Source organism: Gadus macrocephalus, chromosome 22 (genome assembly GCF_031168955.1).
Source record: "Gadus macrocephalus chromosome 22, ASM3116895v1".
NCBI classification, from domain to species: domain Eukaryota; kingdom Metazoa; phylum Chordata; class Actinopteri; order Gadiformes; family Gadidae; genus Gadus; species Gadus macrocephalus.
In genome coordinates this window covers 8,967,233-8,989,427 of record NC_082403.1, presented here as the reverse complement: position 1 = coordinate 8,989,427, position 22,195 = coordinate 8,967,233, and the positions used below count along the sequence as shown (strand labels likewise).

General features: G+C 45.1%; 1 protein-coding gene and 1 long non-coding RNA gene across 3 annotated transcripts; both read right to left on the bottom strand.

Moving 5' to 3' along the window:
- Window positions 1-239: 239 nt before the first annotated feature.
- On the bottom strand, window positions 240-2,454 carry LOC132450794 (uncharacterized). The gene is made up of 2 exons (XR_009523916.1): window positions 2,019-2,454; window positions 240-820 (listed from the first exon to the last, which is right to left on the bottom strand). It is a non-coding gene; the product is annotated as an uncharacterized LOC132450794 (long non-coding RNA).
- Window positions 2,455-6,297: 3,843 nt separating this feature from the next.
- Window positions 6,298-21,702, bottom strand: snx27a (sorting nexin 27a). Of its 2 annotated transcripts, none has more exons than XM_060042799.1 (13): window positions 21,143-21,702; window positions 18,201-18,432; window positions 17,753-17,945; window positions 16,945-17,009; window positions 16,607-16,711; window positions 15,610-15,688; window positions 14,239-14,402; window positions 13,448-13,537; window positions 12,734-12,883; window positions 12,155-12,283; window positions 11,406-11,465; window positions 11,190-11,238; window positions 6,298-9,915 (listed from the first exon to the last, which is right to left on the bottom strand). In XM_060042799.1, the coding sequence occupies exons 1-13, from the start codon at window positions 21,439-21,441 to the stop codon at window positions 9,845-9,847; spliced, it is 1,686 nt and encodes a 561-aa protein (XP_059898782.1). In that variant the 5' UTR covers window positions 21,442-21,702; the 3' UTR covers window positions 6,298-9,844. The 2 variants fall into 2 exon arrangements, with proteins under 2 accessions (XP_059898782.1, XP_059898783.1); XM_060042800.1 differs by lacking the exon at window positions 21,143-21,702 and adding an exon at window positions 20,692-21,101.
- Between the last annotated feature and the right edge of the window lie 493 nt (window positions 21,703-22,195).

The following is a 22,195-nucleotide window of genomic DNA, read 5'->3' as shown; positions in this document are numbered from 1 at the left end:
ACATGAGGGGTAACACTGTCGTTTCTATCAAATGAAACGTAAAGGGTAACACTGTCGGTCTTTATCTGTCGTCATGAAAAACCCATAAAGGGTAACACTGTCGAAATGTATCGAATAAAACATAGGGGGTAACACTGTCGTTTTTACCAAATGAAACATGCGGGGTGACACTGTCGTCTTTCTTTGGTCGTCATGAAAAAAAACCTAAGGGGTAACACTGATGTTTTTTATTGGTCGTCATGAAAAAATATATAAGGGGTAACACTGTCGCTTTTTATTGGTCGTCATGAAAAAAAACATAAGCGGTAACACTGTAGTTTTTTATTGGTCGTCAAGAAAAAAAACATAAGGAGTAACACTTGTTTTTTATTGGTCGTCATGAAAAAAAACACAAGGGGTAACACTGTCGTTTTTTATTGGTCGTCATGAAAAAAGATATAAGGGGTAACACTGTTATTTTTCATCAGTCATCGTGGGAAAATAACATAAGGGGTAACACTTTCGTTTTTATCAAATGAAACGTAAAGGGTAACACTGTTGTTTTTTATTGGTCGTCATGAAAAAAAACATAAGGGGTAACACTTGTTTTTTTATTGGTCGTCATGAATAAAAACATAAGGGGTAACACTGTTGTCTTTGTCAAATAGAATATAAGGGGTAACACTGTTGTATTTTATTGGTCGCCATGAAAAAAAACATATTTGAAAAAAAATAATATTTCCTTGTCAAATAAAATATAAGGGGTAACACTGTTGTTTTTCATCATGCATCATGGGAAAAAAACATAAGGGGTAACACTGTCGTTTTTATCAAATGAAACCTAAAGGCAGGGCTGGACTGGGACCAAAAAATGGCCCTGGCATTGGCAGCCCACTATGATTATTTATACGACATGCGGAGGCACACAAAATACCAGAGGATATATCCGCATATTGTGCTGTTTCAACAATTAAAATAAAGCACAGTAGCCTACATGGAAGAGAGTAACCATGTTAAAAAATGTGTACGCTCTTTCACTATACTTGCAGAGACTTTTGCAGCTAGGTCAAATCCCCTCTGAAATTACTAATGCTTATAATATGTACAGTTTGAACCGTCTCACAATCAGCAAAAAATGCAAGAACACAGAACAACAGGAAGAATACAAAATATATTATTAAGGCCTACACTAACTAAAACACAACAAATTACAACACAGTAAGTCAAAGTGGCACCCTAAATTATGAGAGAGAGAGAGAGAGAGAGAGAGAGAGAGAGAGAGAGAGAGAGAGAGAGAGAGAGAGAGAGAGAGAGAGAGAGAGAGAGAGAGAGAGAGAGAGAGAGAGAGAGAGAGAGAGAGAGAGAGAGAGAGAGATTCTCCGCGCCTCCTTTACGTTTCTTCTCCATTTTTCTGTCAGTTAGTGACGTGACTGATTGACTGATTGACTGATTGACAGCCGAGGCCCAAGGGGCGGGACCTCGGCCCTCTGCTGTGTGTGTGATAGGCCCAGGGCCAGCCCAGAACCAACCATAATGAGTTATGGCATGGGCCAAAGTTTTATTGAACTTTCAGGTTAAGTTGACAGCCCTCACGGCCGAGAGGGAAGGAACGGACCTCGGCCCTCGGCTGTGTGACATGGCTGGGCCGGGCCGGGTCCATTAAAAAAATAATTAAAAAAATAAATAAATAAAATAAAATAGAAAGAAAAGTAAACCTCAAGTAAACCTCGTCGGCCCAAAAAGGCCTGCCAGTCCTCCGGGCATTGCCCGATACGCCCGATGGCCTGTCCAGCCCTAAAGTGTAACACTGTATAGAATAGAATAGAATAGAAACACACGCACACACGCACACACGCACACACACACACACACTCAGATGGATCTGAGGGATTTCCGTTGCGATCGGTTTCCATACAATAAACAAATTATATAAAACAAAACCCCTCTTTCATTTTAAAATAATATGCAAATATGCTGAATAGGCCTCCATCTTTGATATACTTTTAAAATGTTCCTATATAGCCTATTTTATAGCTTACACACTGATATTTTAAAACAGGAATGCGAAATGCGAAATGCGAAATGCATCCTGGGATATTTAACGGTCCCAAGTCCACACCATGGACATATTGGGCTAGCCCCACCAGTAAGTAAAATAATCTCCGTCCACTTCAACAGAGAAACACTCTGAGCATGCGCATTTCAATGTTCCAGTCCAATACACATTGCATTGGGCTGGTGGGGCTAGAGCCCCTCTTGCCCCTCCAGACGAACTCAGCCGGAAGAAGCAAGCCAGGGTCGACTAAAAATTAAATAAAAGCGCCGGACTTATTATTTTATAGTGCTTTCTGGGGAGATTATTAAAAAAAAAAAAAAAATATATATATATATATATATATATATATATATATATATATATATATATATATATATAAATATATATATATTCTATTTTTTATATATTTCCTTTTTTTCATTTTCTTTTTCTTTTCTTTTTTTCTTGTGAGAGTAGCGACTTGCCCCTAATGACCAGTCGCCACTGGTCATTCTGACCTGGGACATTTAAGGTGCGGACACACCAAAAGCGTATCCCGCGTACCATGTACGCGCGTAACGCAGCTAAAATGTTGCTTGACCATTTTGTGTCAAAAATGGTCCTACATACGCAGCTACGCGCCTGTGGCTGCGCTGAATTTAGGAGTCCGAGGAAGGAAACCCAAACGCCGCCGTGTCTGGGTGCATGATAGAGCTTGAATCGGGTTAGATTAAATAATCTCGGATATAAATAACAATAATCGGGTTAAATAACTTCACATGGTGTGTCTGGTGTGTTTCCAGCATTCGTAGTGTTGATCGGCAGAGAAATAGTCCGCCAAGACGTTGAGGTTGCTTAGCAACCAGAGACTCTGTCCATGCAAGTGAACGGAGCGTTCACTCTTCGTCATAACTATCAAACCAAACATCCTTCACATTCACCGAGTGAACATTATGAAAGTAAAATGCACATTTCTCGCTAAAAATGTTTCCATAAACGCATTTAATGGCGTAACTATGTTACTATTTCCACCCAGAATAAAGAAAGATGTCGGCCGTATGCTTCTGTGCAAGGGTCACTACTCTCTGCCAGTGACGTCGGGTCAAGCTCCACGCTGATTGGCTATTGCGGCTAAGTATCACGCGTATGAGCCTAAAAAGTTAAATTTTTTGAACTCCTCGCGTACGCGCGTATATGTACGCGCGTATATATACGCGCCTCATACGCCCCTAACGCGAGTAAAATGTTGCTTGGTACGCATGATACGCGTGTACGCACCTCATACGCGCGTAAACCAATGCTTCCCTATGGAAAAATTGCAGATTTTATACGCGTGGTACGCGGGTAACGCGTTTGGTGTGGCCGTACCTTTAGAATTGTCGGCCCTCCTCATTTTTTTCCGGTCATTGACCGGAAAAAAACTGTAATAACCGAAAAAGGAAACTCTGCTATAAACCGGCCTAACTTTCACCGTCAACACCGAACCCCTTCTTCTTCGCACGGCTTTCAACATCCGAAACCTACGCTAGTTAGATTTTCTCAAACAGCAGTTTCAAGTACGGGTAGCATAGAACTAACGTTAGCCAAGTGGGGGCTCCATGATTGCTAAATCTAATGAGAGAGGTAAAATTGCCATTAAGGAAGGAAAGCATAGTATGCCTTGCGACTGTGCTTCGCAGTATGCCTTGCGAAACCCAGTATGCCTTTCGAAACACCTTGTGATTGGTCGATGAAACGCTACCAGGAACGCCTAAAGGGCGTTCTTGTGTCATGACGGAAACGCCCAAGCCTGCAGCTGGACCCTTCTCCACAGAGCACCCTGCTTCAGAATTTGGCTGAATCTGGCCAATAGGGTTGTTCTCTGAAGGTTCTTTTTATTTGGGCCGTCGCCCAAACTCTGGGTTTGCGGATGAAGCCGAGCCAGAGGTTTTATGGAGACTTCAGTGACTCCCCTAATTTATGCCCTCCTCCTGGTGGAACAGGAATATGCTTTTTCACCACATTAACTCATGCCTCGCCTTACAACCCCGTCTTTATACTGTAGATCTAAAAGCTGTGATTTTTTTAGGAGCATTAGGATCATTACGTGTGTAGATGTGCTCCTAGTATTAACTATTAAAGTTATAACTGGGTGGATCTGAACACATCATATTAGAGATATTCACCACACTATAATAGAACAGCAAAACATTAAAGAAATCCCTGATTAGCCTCACAGGAGGCATTGTGAAGAGTGCTTTCGTGTTAATGAGTAAATGCCCATTTGATTACGCAATAGACTGCAATGTTGGATAAAAAAACAAACATGTAAGCAGGTAATTCAAACGTTAAGGATGTTGTGTTGAATCAATACACATGTCTAATACTGCCACCACAATTAGCTTCCCCATGATAAACTTATTGAATATCAATACAGTGTAAACAGTCCTTGGCACCAAATGTATTATGGAAATCGGGAGGCATCCCAAGTTTATTTATTACACGATATGATACCTGACTCAGTTCATTAGAGTAAATCACTACGTTAAGAAACATGTTGACTGAAGAGAGAAATCCATTTGAATTTCTTTAATCTTGTTGCCTTGATGGTGAAATAATATGCTGCTTGCATGAAAAATGGATGAGGCAAAGGAATAAGTAGATGAATGAGGTAACGAAGGAGGTAATTAGCATTTAATCTGTAAACTGTTTCTTAATATTGCTCTAATTCATAAAACTGATTCAGTACCTCACAAAGATGTACAGGTGTTTGAAACAGTATCTTTGAACAACCCCTGGCAGCTAAGGTCGACTCCTGATTATAATTATAATAATTTGGGCTCCACTCTCCACTCAAACTGCTTACCAAGAAAAATAGCTTCAGTCCAATAAGAAGAGTAGACCTTCTCGTTCCAACTACGCTGGTGCCAACACACAAACAGTCCAGTGGGCGCGGTTCCAAAGGCTGCATTAAGGGGCTTTGGTTTCCAAGATGGTGTGGTTGGCTTGCGTCCCCTGACCAACCAAATCCTCATTCTATGAATGTGTTTAGCAGGAGATGACCTATAAACTCATACATGAGGGGGAGGACTATCGCACTAAATGCTCAGCAATTAGATAAACACTGGATAAATCTTCAGAGGGTAAAGGAGGGGTTGTAAGGCAGGGATGTTGTCTGCAGGTCGATAAAAGAGATCTTTCCAGCACGTGGCAATCCTGAAAGCTGAATGTCATTCACCCAATTTTTCTGCATCACATTAATACATACAGTAGTTTCCTGCTATGGGACATTTTACACACTCAGTAATTCCATAATTATGTAGGTTAGTGTGTGTGTGTGTGTGTGTGTGTGTGTGTGTGTGTGTGTGTGTGTGTGTGTGTGTGTTTTTTAATTAAGTCATAAAATCAATTTGCGTGAAAAGCAGGATATAGAAACTGGAGGATGTTGTTTTTCCCCCAATGCCATGCAACGATATCCTGCCCCAGTAAATATCTGATGGAAATTCATAATCATCTTTAGTTTAGTGGACTAATTGGCTTGGCTAGAGAATCCATAAATAGGCCAAGTAACGATTCACAAGACGATCTCATGCAATTAACATTTAATCTTCTGACTCAATTCTGTCCCCAAATATTTCTCAAAATATTAACGAGAACTGCCAGCGAGACATTTTAATGGTCGGCCCAGTCTTCTCTAGAAGCACATTCGCGGCCCCTGCGGTCCCATTTGATTCATATTGGCCTTCCCTTCACTGTCCCTCACAATCAATACAAAGCCCTTATACATAAACAAATCCATTAATGTGGAAGGGCATTGTTGCTCTTGCCAAGTTGTAGATATCTGTCCTCCTTTTGTATGAAATAATCATTCCTCTTCTGCATGATGAATACCCTGCATGTCCACAAATGATAATAAATAGGATAAAAGTATATTTTAAGCCCCTTCATCAGCAGAGGGGGGCTAAGGGTTAAAGCATTCTATCGACTAACACTTGACCCAAATCTCCTATCAAACGGGCTCTCATATTACATCCTTAGAGTATTTTTTGTTGAGCTGCCTTTTCCGCTATCCTGAGATTAGAAGTAGCATCTAGAACCACCCAAACGCCTCGAGTGGGCTTTTCATCCCCCCCTAGAGAGCAGAAGATGGATCCATACATTGATGGGCCCCATCTGTGGGCCTCATCAATATGACAGAGGCTTAACAAGCCATTGAAAACCAACCGTAAGTGGTAATAGGATTCACACGTGCACGTTCAAACGGTGTGTACGTGTTTGTGTCTGTGTAAGAACGATTCCAAAGGTTTTCTTCAATATATAACTTTATTTAAAATAATGTTACAATTTATTACTCTACATGACATTTTTTAGACAATTTCTTATTTTTTCATAGATTGGTTAGTAAACCGTCATTCATTTTTGACCGATATAAAACTCTCTGTATCTGCATCAGCTTTTAATTCACGTCTTTAGACCGTTGACTAACTATGACACTTGATTTTCCTCTCACATAGCTCGTCTCCATGTAACCAACCCAACAACCACCTTCCACACACACACACACACACACACACACACACAGATGATTGACGGACCCCTCCCCACCCCCACCCAAAAAAACTACACTAGGATTTCTGCCTATCCCTAAAACTCTGCTGAAATAAATTAACATTTTGAGACAGAGAACCAAGAGTGCATTTTTTACCCAAAGAATATATTCAAATCTTTAACAATAATTTACAAGTTATGCCAAGCACAAAGACATACAGCTTTTTTTTCTTCAGTTCTGTCAACCTTTTTTGTTAACTAATGTCGCTGCCTACTTGCCACGGACCAAGCCTTGTGTGCTGCTGAAAAGCGAATTAATTAGAGCGAGCGAACCACTGGAAAAGCCCCACCTGGCTACGTCCTCCGTGTTAGTCAGCGGCACCACGCTTCAGTCCAGAAAAAGAGCGAGAAGCCTGTTGCTCGAATGCCCTTGAAGCGAAAACAGCATGCGTTTGCAAGGTCAACGCAGAAGCTAACCTAAACACATAGTGGCTGCTGGCGGACTATATACCGTCGGGGGGGGGGGGGGGGGGGTGGTGGTGTTGATGCAAAAAGGAGAGATGAGTTAACATTTATAAAAAAGGAATTCTCAGACGCGCAGTCGAGGGTTGAGTGTGATGCGTGTCGTGGCGCACACAGGGGTGATGCCACGGTGACGCGTGTGCCGACGCTGTTGGCCTCTCGTTCTGGCTGCCCCGTTACTAGGACAATAACACCCCCAAAAAGGAAATCCCCTAAACGATTGGCGCCAGAACCGTGTGTGCCTGCATGAGCACACGCTGCGACATTGTGTGCGCAAACCAATGTGGCAGAAAAATCTAGGCTTTGATGTGGATGGCAGAGGATGATGCCAGGAGATGACAACAAGAGCCGCATGGACGTGTATTGGACCGACAACGAAAGCGGAAAAAAAAATGAAAAAGCGACCGAGATGCATAATCTCAACCGACAGCTTTTTTACGCAGACTCCTTCATTCATCCTCTGGCCGTCAGCAAGAGTGCGATGGAGCTTAATCTCAGCAAGGTGGCTTCTGGCATGCGGCGTGACAAACAGCCAACAGGAGACTATGACATAGTTTGTATTGCTATATCATTTACCGCTCCCAGCCCCCGCTCCCCCTAAAGACCCTGGGTTCCAGAAGGGAGGGGGACAGAGCGAGGGGGATGCACAGGCATTGTAGAAAATGCTGCCTTGGCATCCCCCTCACAGCAGAGGCCAAAGACAGAAGTATGAAGGAGAGAGACACGCACAGACAGAGATCAGGAGCACACACACACACACACACACACACACACACACACACACACACACACACACACACACACACACACACACACACACACACACACACACACACACACACACACACACACACACACACACACACACACACACACCTCGGCTGGCTTTAACAGACTCGTTAGGGCCACAAAGCAGGGTGCAATGCTGGTACAGAAATAAAAGGTAATGAAATAAACAAAGTACATATATATATAGAACATTAAGAAAATAAAACAATTTAAATACAAAATTATACCATATTTCTTTTTTTTATAGAATGTATAATATGTTTACCATAATGTGTTGATTAACTCATTCTGAAATGTGACATTAAAAACAAAAAGACGCAAACCAAGATGAGTTTAACCTGAATTATTCATTCGTTATTTTCGGAGACTAAGTGCGAGTTGTTTATTTTCGTTTTTGATTAGGACTGCGCGACGCTGGATAAATAAAGCACTATGGAATTAAATAGAACACTTAATATATTAAAGACACTGCATCCATCCGTCCTCCCACAACTATTAATACTCTCAACGCAGACGAGGCATACAGCGCTCTACGGAGCTAGCCTACGAGAGAGCGAGCATGTCCAAATTAATGTAAAAGGTAAAATGTATGCCGTCTTTCAAAATTATCGAAATACACTTACAATGTATTTACATTCAAACAAAACGAACAAACACTAAAAAACGACATGCGTTGACTGAAGGTAAAACAAGAATCGCTCCTGGCCTCCCCCTGGAGACACGCGGAAACACGCGCACACACCTAATACTGCAACCTGTGAGTGGAGGACCCCCGTAGCAGTCTGCTGTCGGGCCTCAATGCCGTGTTTGCCTTTTCCCTGCTCTCACGTTTAAATAGTTGGGAGAGAAGACTGGCTCCGGTGGAGCGGTACTACTGTGAGGGGCCGGGGGGCTTAGACGTCAATGGCACGGTGGAAAATGACCTCACCATAAGTCCACTGTGTGGGTTGACAGCCGGCACGACAGGGCAACCGTTTGCGTTCACACACTGCCCTCTGCTGGCGCGTTGAGGTAACCGCAGCCGAATCGACATTGATCAGCAGCCTCTACGCTCATTTTAGGACTACAACGGTCACGTGAAAGAATAATTACAGACAGCTCCCGGCCCTCCCCTGCACCACTAAATGAAAAGTAAAACACTTTACTCAACTGATGACGTTGACTCAAACCTAAGCATATGCTTCTACATTGTGTGTACACCAGTCGACCGCAGACAGACACCCAAAGGGACAGGGGGACAGACACGGCGGATGGGTGGGTAGGGCGGGCTGTAGGAGACGAAGCAGCCACCCTTACAGTGCCGTTCGATTCCGTTATTCATTATTTTGTGGGAATTTTAATCAAAAAAATATTAAAAACAAAAAACGGTTTTCTGGCGAAGCGACCGTTGTGGACGTGTTCCTGGGGGAACCGGGGACCAGTCGGCCTGGGGCGACCGCTCCTCTGCAGCGGCCAGCGGCGCTGCACTGGGACACTGCCTTGGGCACGTCTCTCTGAAGTGTAGAGTAGGTGAACTGTGTGCTGCTTGCATAATTCTCGTCCGTCCCATCATGTTATTTGATGCATAAATGGAAATAGTGGAGAAGATATGAGCCGGGGGTGGAGGGGTCCTCCATTTTTTTCAAAATGACAAAGCCAGTATTATTCCCCTTCTGCCTCCGTCTAGGCTTCCTTCTGATGCGTTTCCTGCTTGCGTGCCTGCTTCACGGCCGCGGGCTGGGTGTGAGTAAGACCCCTCCCGCAGCAATAGATCATACAAAGGGTGTCCTCTCGGTTGTCCTCCCTTCTGGTTGTTTTTCATTCAATTGCCGTCTCTGCAAAACCCATCGTGACGTCCTTTGTGTCTGACGATGCAGATGAGGAGGGGGAAGGGGGGGTGGGGGGGTTGTGACAGCAGTAATAGCTTGAATGGAGAGGTTCTAGTTCCCATGGCGATTAAGTTCAGGGGTTTGTCGTTTTCTTTTCTTATGTTGTTGGTTTTGTTTTGTTTTTTTAGGAGGTGGCGATCTCGCCCCCTAGGTGGCGCCATCCCTTCTGCTGCGTCTTGAGGGGAGGCAGGTACTCTGTGGAGGGGAGGAAGAGAGAACCACAGAGAGAGTTGGAAGGGAACCATGATCATCCGCTCAATCACTCATGTCATGTGCCTTATGTAACCTAGCAACAGCAGACGGTCCTACGTACTGCAATGCTGGGGGAAATAAATATACAAATCTAATCAAATTGTGGACTGTGACCAGAAACCTCTCCCAGTATGGACATACTTGGGTTTACTTGAAAACCTTTTGAACGTTTCCTTTAAATAATGCCCTATTCATCTTCATTTCAACAATTATGTTACCTTTATTTTCTCAAAATCTTGATGGGAATGCTGACCAATACATTATACTTCCATTTTTACCCGTGTCGGGAGTTTTAGTACATAAATACGTATTAGGATACATATACCAATATGATCAAAATTTCTCTATGATTGTCCTGATGAAACACTCTCCCAGAAGGCCTGTGTTTTCCATGGGCCACTGCTGTACTTAAACACAGACTATAGACCTTCTCTGCTGAAGCAGGTTGATATGCCCGAGTTATTACATAACTATAGTCTTATGCATTACAGTACAAAGAGCGAGGAAGTGATATCAGTTAGTACGTTCTACATCACACGGCATTGTGATACTATCAGCAGGGACTTTTGCATGTTAAGCATTTGGTGGTTTTTGAGTCTGTCCCATTCTCTAAAGCATTGTTAATATTATTAACATACCATCCTCCCTGGCCAGGTCTCCCGGGTCAGGTGAGGAGGAAGTAGCCCCACAGCACTATGCTTACGCTAACATTACAACGTACCAACAGGGTACCGTAGCACAGCCTGCAGTCTTCTGCATGCAGTGGCTGCGGTTGTATGCTAATATTGCCCTTCCCCCAAGGTCCTTCCACGCTGACCTTTGAAAACAATTAACTGTTGTGTGGTGGGCAGTAAAAAGGGATTTAATATCAAGTCGAACAATTGACTAAATATTTTCAAAAGCAGATGTTTTACTGACAATGATGTTGGTTGTCGATTTGTCCAATGAGACTCAGTCGACACACTAAAGTGCGACTTTAGATTCACAGTGTGTGCGTGTGTTGTTCCAATGTCAGTCAAACGCCACAGGGTATTTTTTCAGGCTGATCAGTTTACCTAATTACACACATTAAGAACCGTTTCAACAGGACAAATGGAAGCTAGATGGTGCGTTGTGTTGCTGGTTGGTTATAATAAATAACCAGGACTGACTGGTGTTGTGACATTGTTCTTTTTAAATAAAGATTCAAGTGCTCCTGCATGACGGCGTGTTCTCACCACTGTCAGTGCAGTTCTTGTTGTCCTTGTCCGACTCCTCCTCCTCCACCTGACAACAGATCATCACGCAATGAGAAATACGTCAGAACAAACAAAAGAGTCTCCCGAGGAGGCCTCGCAAGAGCCGCTTATCTCGCTTCTATTCCGAGGGAGCCAAGTTTAGCCGTGCATTGTTGGAGCTCTGAGAATGCGAGAGGAAAGAGGCGTGGCCCCTACCTGCTTCCGCCACTTCAGCTCACAGAAGACTCGCTCAAAGCACTCATGCATGTAGTTGAACTGAAGAAAGAGAGACAGAGAGAGAAAGATCAATAATGAGTAAATAAATACATGAATAAAACAATACCTTTACAACAAGCGGATACCAAGTATGAGCCAGCGGAGACATGTGAAAGGAAACAAGCGTCCATTCCACAGATTACGGCTGCTCTGTTGCTTGACACACACACACACACACACACACACACACACACACACACACACACACACACACACACACACACACACACACACACACACACACACACACACACACACACACACACACACACACACACACACACACACACACACACACACACACTTTAGTCTCTACATGTGGTTGGAAAGGAGTTTAGTGTCATGTGACACACAACCAGGGGAAACAATGCACACGATCATGTGAGACGCATGCCTAACATCACTAAGCAAGCATTTACCCAGAGTGGAGCGACATTTGTTTGGGGAAGTGATTGATGATGACATTATCATGAGCTATGGAATGGTGCACAATGGATACACAATGGTGTACAATGGAATCTACGACATTCCATTGTACACCATGGCATATTTTTGTAACCAAAGTAATGCTTGCGCAAATCAAGAATGAACAGCAATTGCCTCAGAGCCAGTATGTTTCAAAATACTGGAAAAACATACTGGCGCGCAAGGCTGCTCGTGTCCACCTTTAACCCCAGGTGGTGACTCACATAGGGCGTGAAGATTTTGACCCAGCGCGGCTTCTTCTCTCCCCGGGCGTACTCGAAGCAGAAGGCCACGCCCTCCTCATCCGTGTCCCACCGCTGCATCTCAGCCCACTCAAACGCGATCACCTGGTTCTGGAGAGGAAGACCACCGAGGGAGTCAGTCTGACCTTGAAGTTAGTCAGTCACTCATTCCCTTCAGTCACTCAGTCCCCTCAGTCAGCCAGTCACTCAGTCCCTGCAGTCAGTCAGTCAGTCAGACCTTGCAGTCAGCCAGTCACTCAGTCCCTGCAGTCAGCCAGTCACTCAGTCCCTGCAGTCAGCCAGTCACTCAGTCCTTGCAGTCAGCCAGTCACTCAGTCCCTGCAGTCAGCCAGTCACTCAGTCCCTGCAGTCAGCCAGTCACTCAGTCCCTGCAGTCAGCCAGTCACTCAGTCCCTGCAGTCAGCCAGTCAGTCAGTCCCTGCAGTCAGCCAGTCAGTCAGTCCCTGCAGTCAGCCAGTCACTCAGTCCCTGCAGTCAGCCAGTCACTCAGTCCCTGCAGTCAGCTGAACCCACGTCTGTCTGCCTGTCTGTCACACACACCTCCAGCGTGCCGTCCTCGGTGCAGGCGTGCAGCTTGAAGTGCTGGATGCTGATGGCCGTGATGACGTGGCCCTTCCTCCGGGAGTCACAGGAGCAGTGGGGGAAGAGCAGCTCGTTGTAGCCCTCGCAGGAGCGCAGCAGGCTCAGGTACTGCAACGCAACACAGCCGAGTTCAGCCACCGCACCGCTGCCCCGACACACGCCCCCATTACAACACTACCTTCGGGGCATGCTTGGCATAGTCCCGTTCGGTTCTGAAATGGAATATGCTACATTCAGGAATCTAAATACTTTGTTTGTGTTTGGGTTGTACTGTTGTTTGTATGTTTTAGTAGTTTGGGTGGTCGAGTTGAATTGCCTGTGTTTGTATGGTTAAGTTGATTGTGTTTAGGGGTGGTTCTGTTGTCTGGGTTTGGGCGGTTCTGTTGTCTGGGTTTGGGCGGTTCTGTTGTCTGGGTTTGGGCGGTTCTGTTGTCTGGGTTTGGGCGGTTCTGTTGTCTGGGTTTGGGCGGTTCTGTTGACCATGTTTGGGCGGTTGTGTTGTCTGGGTCTGGGCGGTTCTGTTGACCATGTTTGGGCGGTTGTGTTGTCTGGGTCTGGGCGGTTCTGTTGACCATGTTTGGGCGGTTTATTTGTGCTGGTAGTGGGATGGGGAAGGCCAATGCTCCCCCACACCCTCCAACCACCCAACAAAGACAGGCCTGTGGGACTGACCGCAGTCATCTTGCGCTGCTCTGCCAGCTTCTGCAGCTGGTAGGAGTTGTCCTCCATCTTGATGAATCCCTTCTTCACATCGTCCAGCGCCTGCAGGCAGAGAGAGGAGGGGGACAGAGGGCATGTCGGGATCAAACACTGCCACCGTTTCTGACCATCACCAAGAGTGTATTTTAAGACGTACGGTAGAAAGCCTGAATGTATAGGGGACTGAATGACAGAGTTGCCATTGGGCTAGCAGTAAATATATTAAAAAGGAGGAGCTTGATAGCCTTAACCTGCAAATGAATATATAGACCAATGCAGAGCTCAAAAATATATTTACAAATAGATAACAGTCTAGCCAAGTGGCCCCTCATCCCATGAAGAGGTGTTCTGTGTGGAACACAGGCAACTAAACATAATAAACACAGTCTTGGTAAGGATGGATAATTAATAACGAGTCTTGGTAAGGATGGATAATAACTACAGTCTTGGTAAGGATGGATAATAACCACAGTCTCTGTAATAATAAATAAAAACCAGTCTTGGTAATAATTAATAATGCCCAGTCTTGGTAATAATTAATAATAACCAGTCTTGGTAATAATAAATAATAAACAGTCTTGGTAATAATAAATAATAAACAGTCTCAGTAAGGATGATAATAACCAGAGACTTACGAATGATGGATATCAACATAGTAAGATAATGACAGTCAGTGGCATGATGGACTATCAACATGGTATGGGTAGACTATCTAATGATGGATCCCCATAGTAAGGTAGCCTGATGATGACATGGGTCCCCACCTGGTAGAAGCAGTAGTGCAGGGCCAGCAGGTTGTCGCGCAGCAGCTCCTCCTCCTCCGTGCTGAACAGCCACTTGCGCAGCGCGAGGCACGTGCCCGGCACTGCCGACGTGTAGTTCTGCACATACAGCTTGTGGGGGAACTCGTTGGGCGCCAGCTTACGCACTGCCCAACCAGACAGACAGACAGACAGACAGACAGACAGACAGACAGACAGACAGACAGAGACAGAGACAGACAGACAGAGACAGAGACAGAGACAGAGACAGAGACAGAGAGACAGACAGACAGACAGACAGAGACAGAGACAGAGACAGAGACAGAGACAGAGACAGAGACAGAGAGACAGACAGAGAGACAGACAGAGACAGACAGACAGACAGACAGACAGACAGACAGACAGAGACAGAGACAGAGACAGAGAGACAGACAGAGACAGAGGATAAGTCAACAAGAATTGAAAAAGGGGAGAATGGGGAACAGAGAGGTGCGGACCCATTGGAGGAAGGGTCCTTTGCTATGAAAACCTGCCATCTAGAAACTCAACTCTTTGTTAGCTGGTTGGCAGGCTCGCAAATGGTCTGCACCAACTGACCGCCACAACACTGTAATAAGAGCCGTGCCAATGTTCCTTTCTTATATGGCAGATGTCTCATCTAGCAATAGTAGGTGTCACATCACACTACAGTGGGGGACACATCACACTACTGTAGGTGCCGCATCTACCCCCAATCTGTGTAGCATCAAGCTACCGTAGATGTAGCATTGAGCTACAATAGAGGTAGAATGTGGCTACTGTAGGTGTAGCATCTAGCTACAGTAGATTTAGACTCTAGCCACTGTAGGTGTAGCATCTAGTTACTGTAGGCGTAGCATCTAGGTAAACTTACAGCAGCTAGATGCTAAACCTATGTGTCATTTGTATCTTTGCATTACATCTGGATACAGCCGTATTTCTCTTCCATCAGCATCCTTGATTTCCATACGATTGGACTAAATTACCTGTTTGCATCAGCCCCCCCCAACATCAGCTTATTTGACGTATAGCTGTATATATATTGCCCTTCAATAATTGTTTGACCGTAACCGAACTAAGTTGCTGCAGCGAAACTATGCCAGCATCTGCTGGCACAGTCACAGCCTTAATGATATAGTGCAGCACTGCACCTATGGCAGAACTATCCCGCAAGCATGAAACAGTATACACAATATGCATTGCACTCAATCTTCAATGCTGAAAATAGAAGCAATACTACTTGAGGGAAAACAAACTTCACATCTTTACTTTGTGAAAGGTGCACAGTAACCTTCTTTGAAGCTGAGGGTGTAGTATAAGCCCATGACCAGCCTCGATAAAATAGAGTTATTTTACCAAACGACTGGTTGATGACCTCAAAGAGGGCGAAGTAGCTGGCCATGATACTGTCCATCCCCACCTTCATCATCAACGTCTGAAAGGAGAGGAGAGGTAGGAGATTAAACCACAAACATGCAATCCCTGCATCACTTGGGATTTGCAAGCAATTCTTGCCGCGTTTCCACTGCAGGGTGCGGTACGGTTCGGTACGGTTCGGTACGGTTCGGGTCGCCTCAGTCCGGTAGGGAGGGGGCGGTATAGCCCAGCTCAGTTCCGAGGTCGCGTTTCCACCGCCGACAGTACCCTTTATGGTAGGCCGGATGTCGATCGCCGCGGCAGCTACGTAAACATCGTGACATCATAGCAGCGCGACAGTGTAGCCTGCTCAATAAAAACAATGGAAAAGTTGCACACGACACAATAAACCAAGAGCTACCATGGAAGTCGTCCAGCAACAGTTCCTGGCCTTTATGCTTTTCATATGGCAGTTAATCAACTTCTGAATGCAAGCTTTGTTTAATAATAATAATACCTCGAGGCTATTGTTTGTTTGTTTTTATCCCCACATCACCCGGAAGTGACAATTCTATCGACCAATCAACGGAGGGGGTGTGTAGCTCGAATTTTCTGGCACCCTTTCAGGCGTCTCAGTCACCCAACGGAGGAGTACTGAAGACGAGGGCAAAACGAGTACGGCTCAGTCCGGGTCACGCCCACTTTTGGCAGTGGAAACGCAATCCGTACTGCACCTTTGCGAACCGAACCATACCGCACCTTTCAGTGGAAACGCGCCATATGTCTACTCTTAGCACAAGGTGGTGTATTTTAATCTTTGTCAGAGAGAGAGAGAGAGAGAGAGAGAGAGAGAGAGAGAGAGAGAGAGAGAGAGAGAGAGAGAGAGAGAGAGAGAGAGAGAGAGAGAGAGAGAGAGAGAGAGAGAGAGAGAGAGAGAGAGAGAGAGAGAGAGAGAGAGAGAGAGAGAGAGAGAGAGAGAGAGAGAGAGAGACTCTACCTGGTAGACCTGGTCTGTGGTGCTGTTCTTGCGTATTCGAACAGAGATTGTAGTCTTGTCTGGAAGCGCTATTCGTAGCTCCACGTCTGACACGCCGTTGTAATTCTGCACCCAAACAGTTGGTCAGTCAATTAATTATAAGTAACAAGCCCAAGGGTATGAATTGGAAAGGTTGGCACATTAAGGAAAAATTATCTAAAGAAACCAAGCTCAAATCAATTATTGCAAAATTGAAAATGTGAAATACTGCTTTTTGGTTAATAAGAGGGAGGAAGGGCTGTCAGATTGGTGGTACACAATTTTTTTTACCTACATAGTAATGAAAACACCAAGCGTACCTCATCAGATTCAGAGAGGAACTCTTGCATTATGTCGCTCTCCCCGATCACCCGCACTGAACAGACTGGTGTGAGAGACACAAAGAGAGAAAGAAATAAAGAGAGAGGAAAAGGAGAGAGGAGGGGCAAACTATTACCAACAAGTTTGAAAATGAACGAGAAAAGGTGGGTACACATGTCATTTAGTGTGTATCCTGTGATCATATATCCAGCGCTCACACCAGCACACATGAAAAACGCGGTTAATTCGGAAGCAGTTTAGTTTTGATAAGAGATGGCTGACAGTGATAGACAACTGGAGGGCAGATGTGATTTTGAGTCAGCTGTAAACGAGTCCTACAATGAAGGTGCTTATTTGAACTGGTTGTCCTGTGTGATAAATGTGTAAGGAACAGCCACGATAGTGGTAAGATTCCCCGGCCTCGCCCACATCACCCGCTGTATTTTTTAACAACGGGAGAGCAGAGTGGTTTATGATGGTGATAGCAAAGTCACAAACAATGATGGTTACTTTCATCGATAACATTACTGTTTGTTTTTTTTGCTTTGAACATATTGCTTTTTCATGTTAAGCAAACACCTAGCCGATAGTTATTGAAAGCGCATTGATTGGGAACTGTTAAAAGGCAGAGGATGTCCCGTATTAAAAAAATGTACTGACCATCAGCAGTTGTTTTTTTTCATTCATAAAAGAGATTCCTTATCCATCATGGCGGCGCTAGCCAACCCTACTGGCCTCTTTCTTATGGAGCGGGTTCACCCACCCACCCACCCCCACCCCCACCCCCACACACACACACACACACACCTCTCTCCAGGTACTCCTCCAGGCCCCGGCGCCGTGCGTCCAGCTGCTGCTCCGAGAGGGAGAAGGGCCACTTCCCGGGCAGCTTGGGGAAGCTGTAGGTGGCAAACTCCCTCTTCAGGTTCTGGTGGAGGATGGAAAACTCTCGGTAGCGCTTGGAGCACAACTGTCTGCCGGACATGAACACGTTGTACACCTGCGTGGACGGAAAGAGGGGATGGAGGGATGGAGAGAGGAAGCGCGAGAGGGAGAGAAAAAAAAAGGGAGGAACGAATAAAAAGAATATTATACCTACATATATGAAACATCTTTTTTTCATTTTTACTAAATAGTCCATTTATTTTTCCATATAATATCACCGTGTATTCAAAGGTGCCCCGCCGGCCACATTGTTTTCACAGTGCATGAAAAAGTAAAAGCAGGCAGGTCAGCCTGGCGGGAGTTTACTCACCACAAACCTCTCGGCGTGCTGCTCCACCTGCTTGTAGCTCGGCACCGAGATGGGCACCGCCTGCTTGTCCCCGTAGTCGTAGGTGGGGTTGATGGCGCCCTCGTCGCCGGCCTCCAGCCCCTCTGCCTCCTGGGCCGGCACCGACAGCACGGCCAGCACCAGCTCCTTCTCCCCCGCCCGGATCAGGTCCACCACCTGCTTGTGCGTGGCCCCCTCAACGCTCACGCTGTTTCTGTTGAAAGACGCGGGCAGTGAACAGAGAGGACAGGGGCCATGGGAGGTCGATGGCTTCATTTGTTGTCTGAACCCATTTCCTTGTTTTTTTCCTTCAAGGCGATAATATTTGTATGACAGTTTCTCGCTTTTACCTAGTGTTTTGTGAACACAACCCCCTGCCCTTTGGGAGATTGTTTTGGCATCTGTACGGCAGTGAACGACTTCAAATGCTAGTGCCAAACTGTATATAATGAGGGCGTTGACAATACCACATTGGTGGCTCTACATTCAGAGATCCATCCAATTCACGTGAAACTAAAATGCTAATAAATACTTGTAACAGTCCCCATCCTGAAAAGCTTGACTTCTGCAGGGGTTGAGTGCAACAAAGCCAGCTGGGGAGCCTCTACGATAGCCTGTGAGCTACCTAAATCCTTAGGGCACTTGCTGAGGCAAGATGGAAGCAGCATCAGGTGTCCCTGCTAACGGTCGAACGAGGACCACGAGACAGAGGGAGGGAGAATGAGAGAGGGAGGGAAAGCCCATGCAAGGATCCGTTTGCCCTACGGAACACGTCTCACCGTTTATTCACTCAAACCAGTGAGGCCCAACAAAACGCGTTCTTCTTTTTGCATGGAGATGTAGACGGACCAAATGCATCAGTTGATTGTAGGAAGAATGTTTCAGCATTTCTCTGTTGATTTCTTCCTATCCCCTAAAAACACCGTACTTCATGTCCACCTCACAGTTGCAACTGCACTTAACACAAAGTCATTTATTATTCAAACGTGATTATTATTATTTCGTAAATTTCATTCAAATCCCATTCAAGTTGTTTCCAATTGTCTCCCCATCACCAAGTACAGTAAAAATCCACAACAAATCAATAAATGCAACAAACGATGACGAGTCAGCAGAATCCAGTTTCATCAATGATTATACTAGATAACAAATGCCCTTGCTGTACAAATTGACAGCAGAAAACCTGCTGACACATTTGAAAGACGACACCTGATGACTGCACTTAACCCTCTCTTGTTTCATGTCTTAAGTCTCTGTGAGATGATCAGGGTGGTAAATGAGTCACATGGAAACTACGGAGCAGGTCGTGTGACTGGAGAAGCTCAGCAGAAAACACTTTATGCCATCTCAGCAAATCAGTGTTCCTTGTTCTCTCTTCACTTCTTCTTTAAAAAGGTCATGCTTTGGCATCCTATATAGACACATAATAAACATCAATGGGATACCACTCCCAACTAAATTATTTAAATGACAAAACGTTGGTCTGCAACTCAACACTGGACAGCGGGTGTGATGTCAATAGTGTCACCATCACAGGAATTAAATATCTCTCGCAAATTCACATATAGCCTGTCTCTGATATTCATTGTGCCAGTACAGTATATTGTGTCAACCATGTTCAATAACAGCGTCATAAGAAACTAGAAGGTCCTATGGCCTTCCCTTGAGGATGATGTGAACTTTAAGCCAATCAAGATTGCAGGGCCCAAGCAGCCATTTGATCCCAGGAAGATGATTTCTAAGTTCTCCTTGATAAATCCTAAGTATGCCCATTTTCATTAACCTGGCAGTGAGAATCAGCTTGCCACTTAAATGTACTCATAATTGGGTTGAAATTTGCTTCACAAAGAGCTTGATGCCGAACAAGCCTCTCGCAGCCACATGACATATTGCAGAGGGACAGGATTGAGAGGATTCTCATACGAATGATACTGATATTTGGGCATGGAGTAGGGATACAAACCAACAGCTTGGGAGTGGGGCATCCACCACAAATGACAAATAAAACTAAAGATCTGACAATTTGATCTACTGACGTTAATTCTCCTGATTTGGACATAAAACAAACTACATTGTTTTTTATCAAATCGGAAAATGTTAAGTGCTTGGAAAGCACTTAACATGTATTGGGTGCTTATTACATAGTAACTAACACCGTTACGTGGGAACTGAACATAAACAATAATGGCTTAAAGTAGGACTAGTCACAGGCTATTGTTGTCTGGTCCATTACAATTAGATCCCAAAACAGAGCCAAATATGAATTGAATCGGGATTTAAAAGTTCGAACAAGCGACTGCGCCAGTCGGGCTAAACAAAACATTAGCTGCCAGGCTAGCTGCAAGAAGCTAAAGCTAATCAACATGCACAGTCCGTCTTCAACTTATGCAAGCACATTCGCTTGCTTCTCACAATGACACCAAAACGAACTGACACAGTCATGGGGTTGGGAACACAAACACCATGTCATTACCCTGTATTCCAACAATACATTTGCTGGTAAAACGTTGAGATAGCTTTGTATTATCCTGATACCCAGGCATCTCCGTCTTTCGATGGAATGCCTGGGAACGGGATGCTCCAAATGAGCGATACAGGCACCAGTGGCAAGACAGGGCGGGACTTCGATACATAGGTACAGCGACAAGAGTCAAATATCCGTTTCTGTCAAATCTTTCAGGTAATGCTTGGTCATAATTTATTTATTCTGTGGGTCATCGTTATAACAGTAATATTCTTGCTCAGGGGACTTAACGGTCCTACATTGATCATAGGAAGTTATAGACCGGAAAATGCGTTGAGGTCGACCGGGAAAACGCTTAAATTCAGGCTCCTCTCTCAGCCTAGATTTGTATGGCCATCAAGCGTTAACCAATTAGCTACCTGCCTGCGAACATAGTTTGAATAGATTAATGCACACTTACACTTCAAGAATCCTGTCACCCTTCGATATCCCAGCCCGGTCTGCTGCACCCCCGGGTAAAACAGCGCTGACATGCTGAAGGGGGGCATACAATTCCCCATTGATGCTTCGCAGTTGTCCTCCTTCGCTCACTTGACCACGAACATTGAAACCATAGCCAGATTCCGACTTGACAATCCTCACTACCCTTGGACCTGACGTCAGCGTGGTTACATTCTGACCCGCGGTACCGACATCAGGTCCGTTAAGGGTTGCTGGAGTGAGAGCCGACTGGATTTCATCGCCTTCTACATCCGCCATCTTTTAAACAGGGCCTAACCACCCCTCCACTCCGTGTCTTCTAGCAATTTCAAAACAACACACGCTCTCTCTGTGTCTCAGGCTCAGCTTCTCCAGACCGACGCCGTTGTTAAACCCCCCCCCCCGCTCTCAGTCGCATCACGAGACACAACCCAGCCGCACAGTCACTTCACCGAAATAACGTTGCAATCTGAGGCATCGCGGGAACTTTCCCCGCGAGTACATTTTTTAGGGTTCTAGCAATTTAACCAAAAGTTTTAAAAACCTCTCTCTCTCTCTCTCTCCCTCTCTCTGGACTCAAGCCACACACACACACACACACACACACACACACACACACACACACACACACACACACACACACACACACACACACACACACACACACACGCACACACACACACACACACACGCACTCACTCTCTTGACTCAAACCCTAAACACCATGGTACACACACACACACACACACACACACACACACACACACACACACACACACACACACACACACACACACACACACACACACACACACACACACACACACACACACACACACACTGAAGTGGGACTGAAGTGCCAAAATTTATTTTTACTTTTGCTCTTATGAATTAGGATTTTCAGTGTGTCATATATTGGCCTACCCCTCATCGTCAAGTGTACACAGTCAATACAGCAATGACACATTAGTCAAGTAAATCATCTTATTAGCGGCATCATCCACTCAATTTAAAATACAATGCGATCCTTAGT

Excerpts from the sequence above, each read along its gene's own strand:
- snx27a (XM_060042799.1), bottom strand. The coding sequence starts at position 21,441 with ATGGCGGATGTAGAAGGCGATGAAATCCAGTCGGCTCTCACTCCAGCA. Across the intron at positions 17,010-17,752 it reads GGAGGAGTACCTGGAGAGAG|TCTGTTCAGTGCGGGTGATC; the intron begins GTGTGTGTGTGT and ends CTCTCACACCAG. Across the intron at positions 14,403-15,609 it reads GGTCATCAACCAGTCGTTTG|TGCGTAAGCTGGCGCCCAAC; the intron begins GTAAAATAACTC and ends CTGGTTGGGCAG.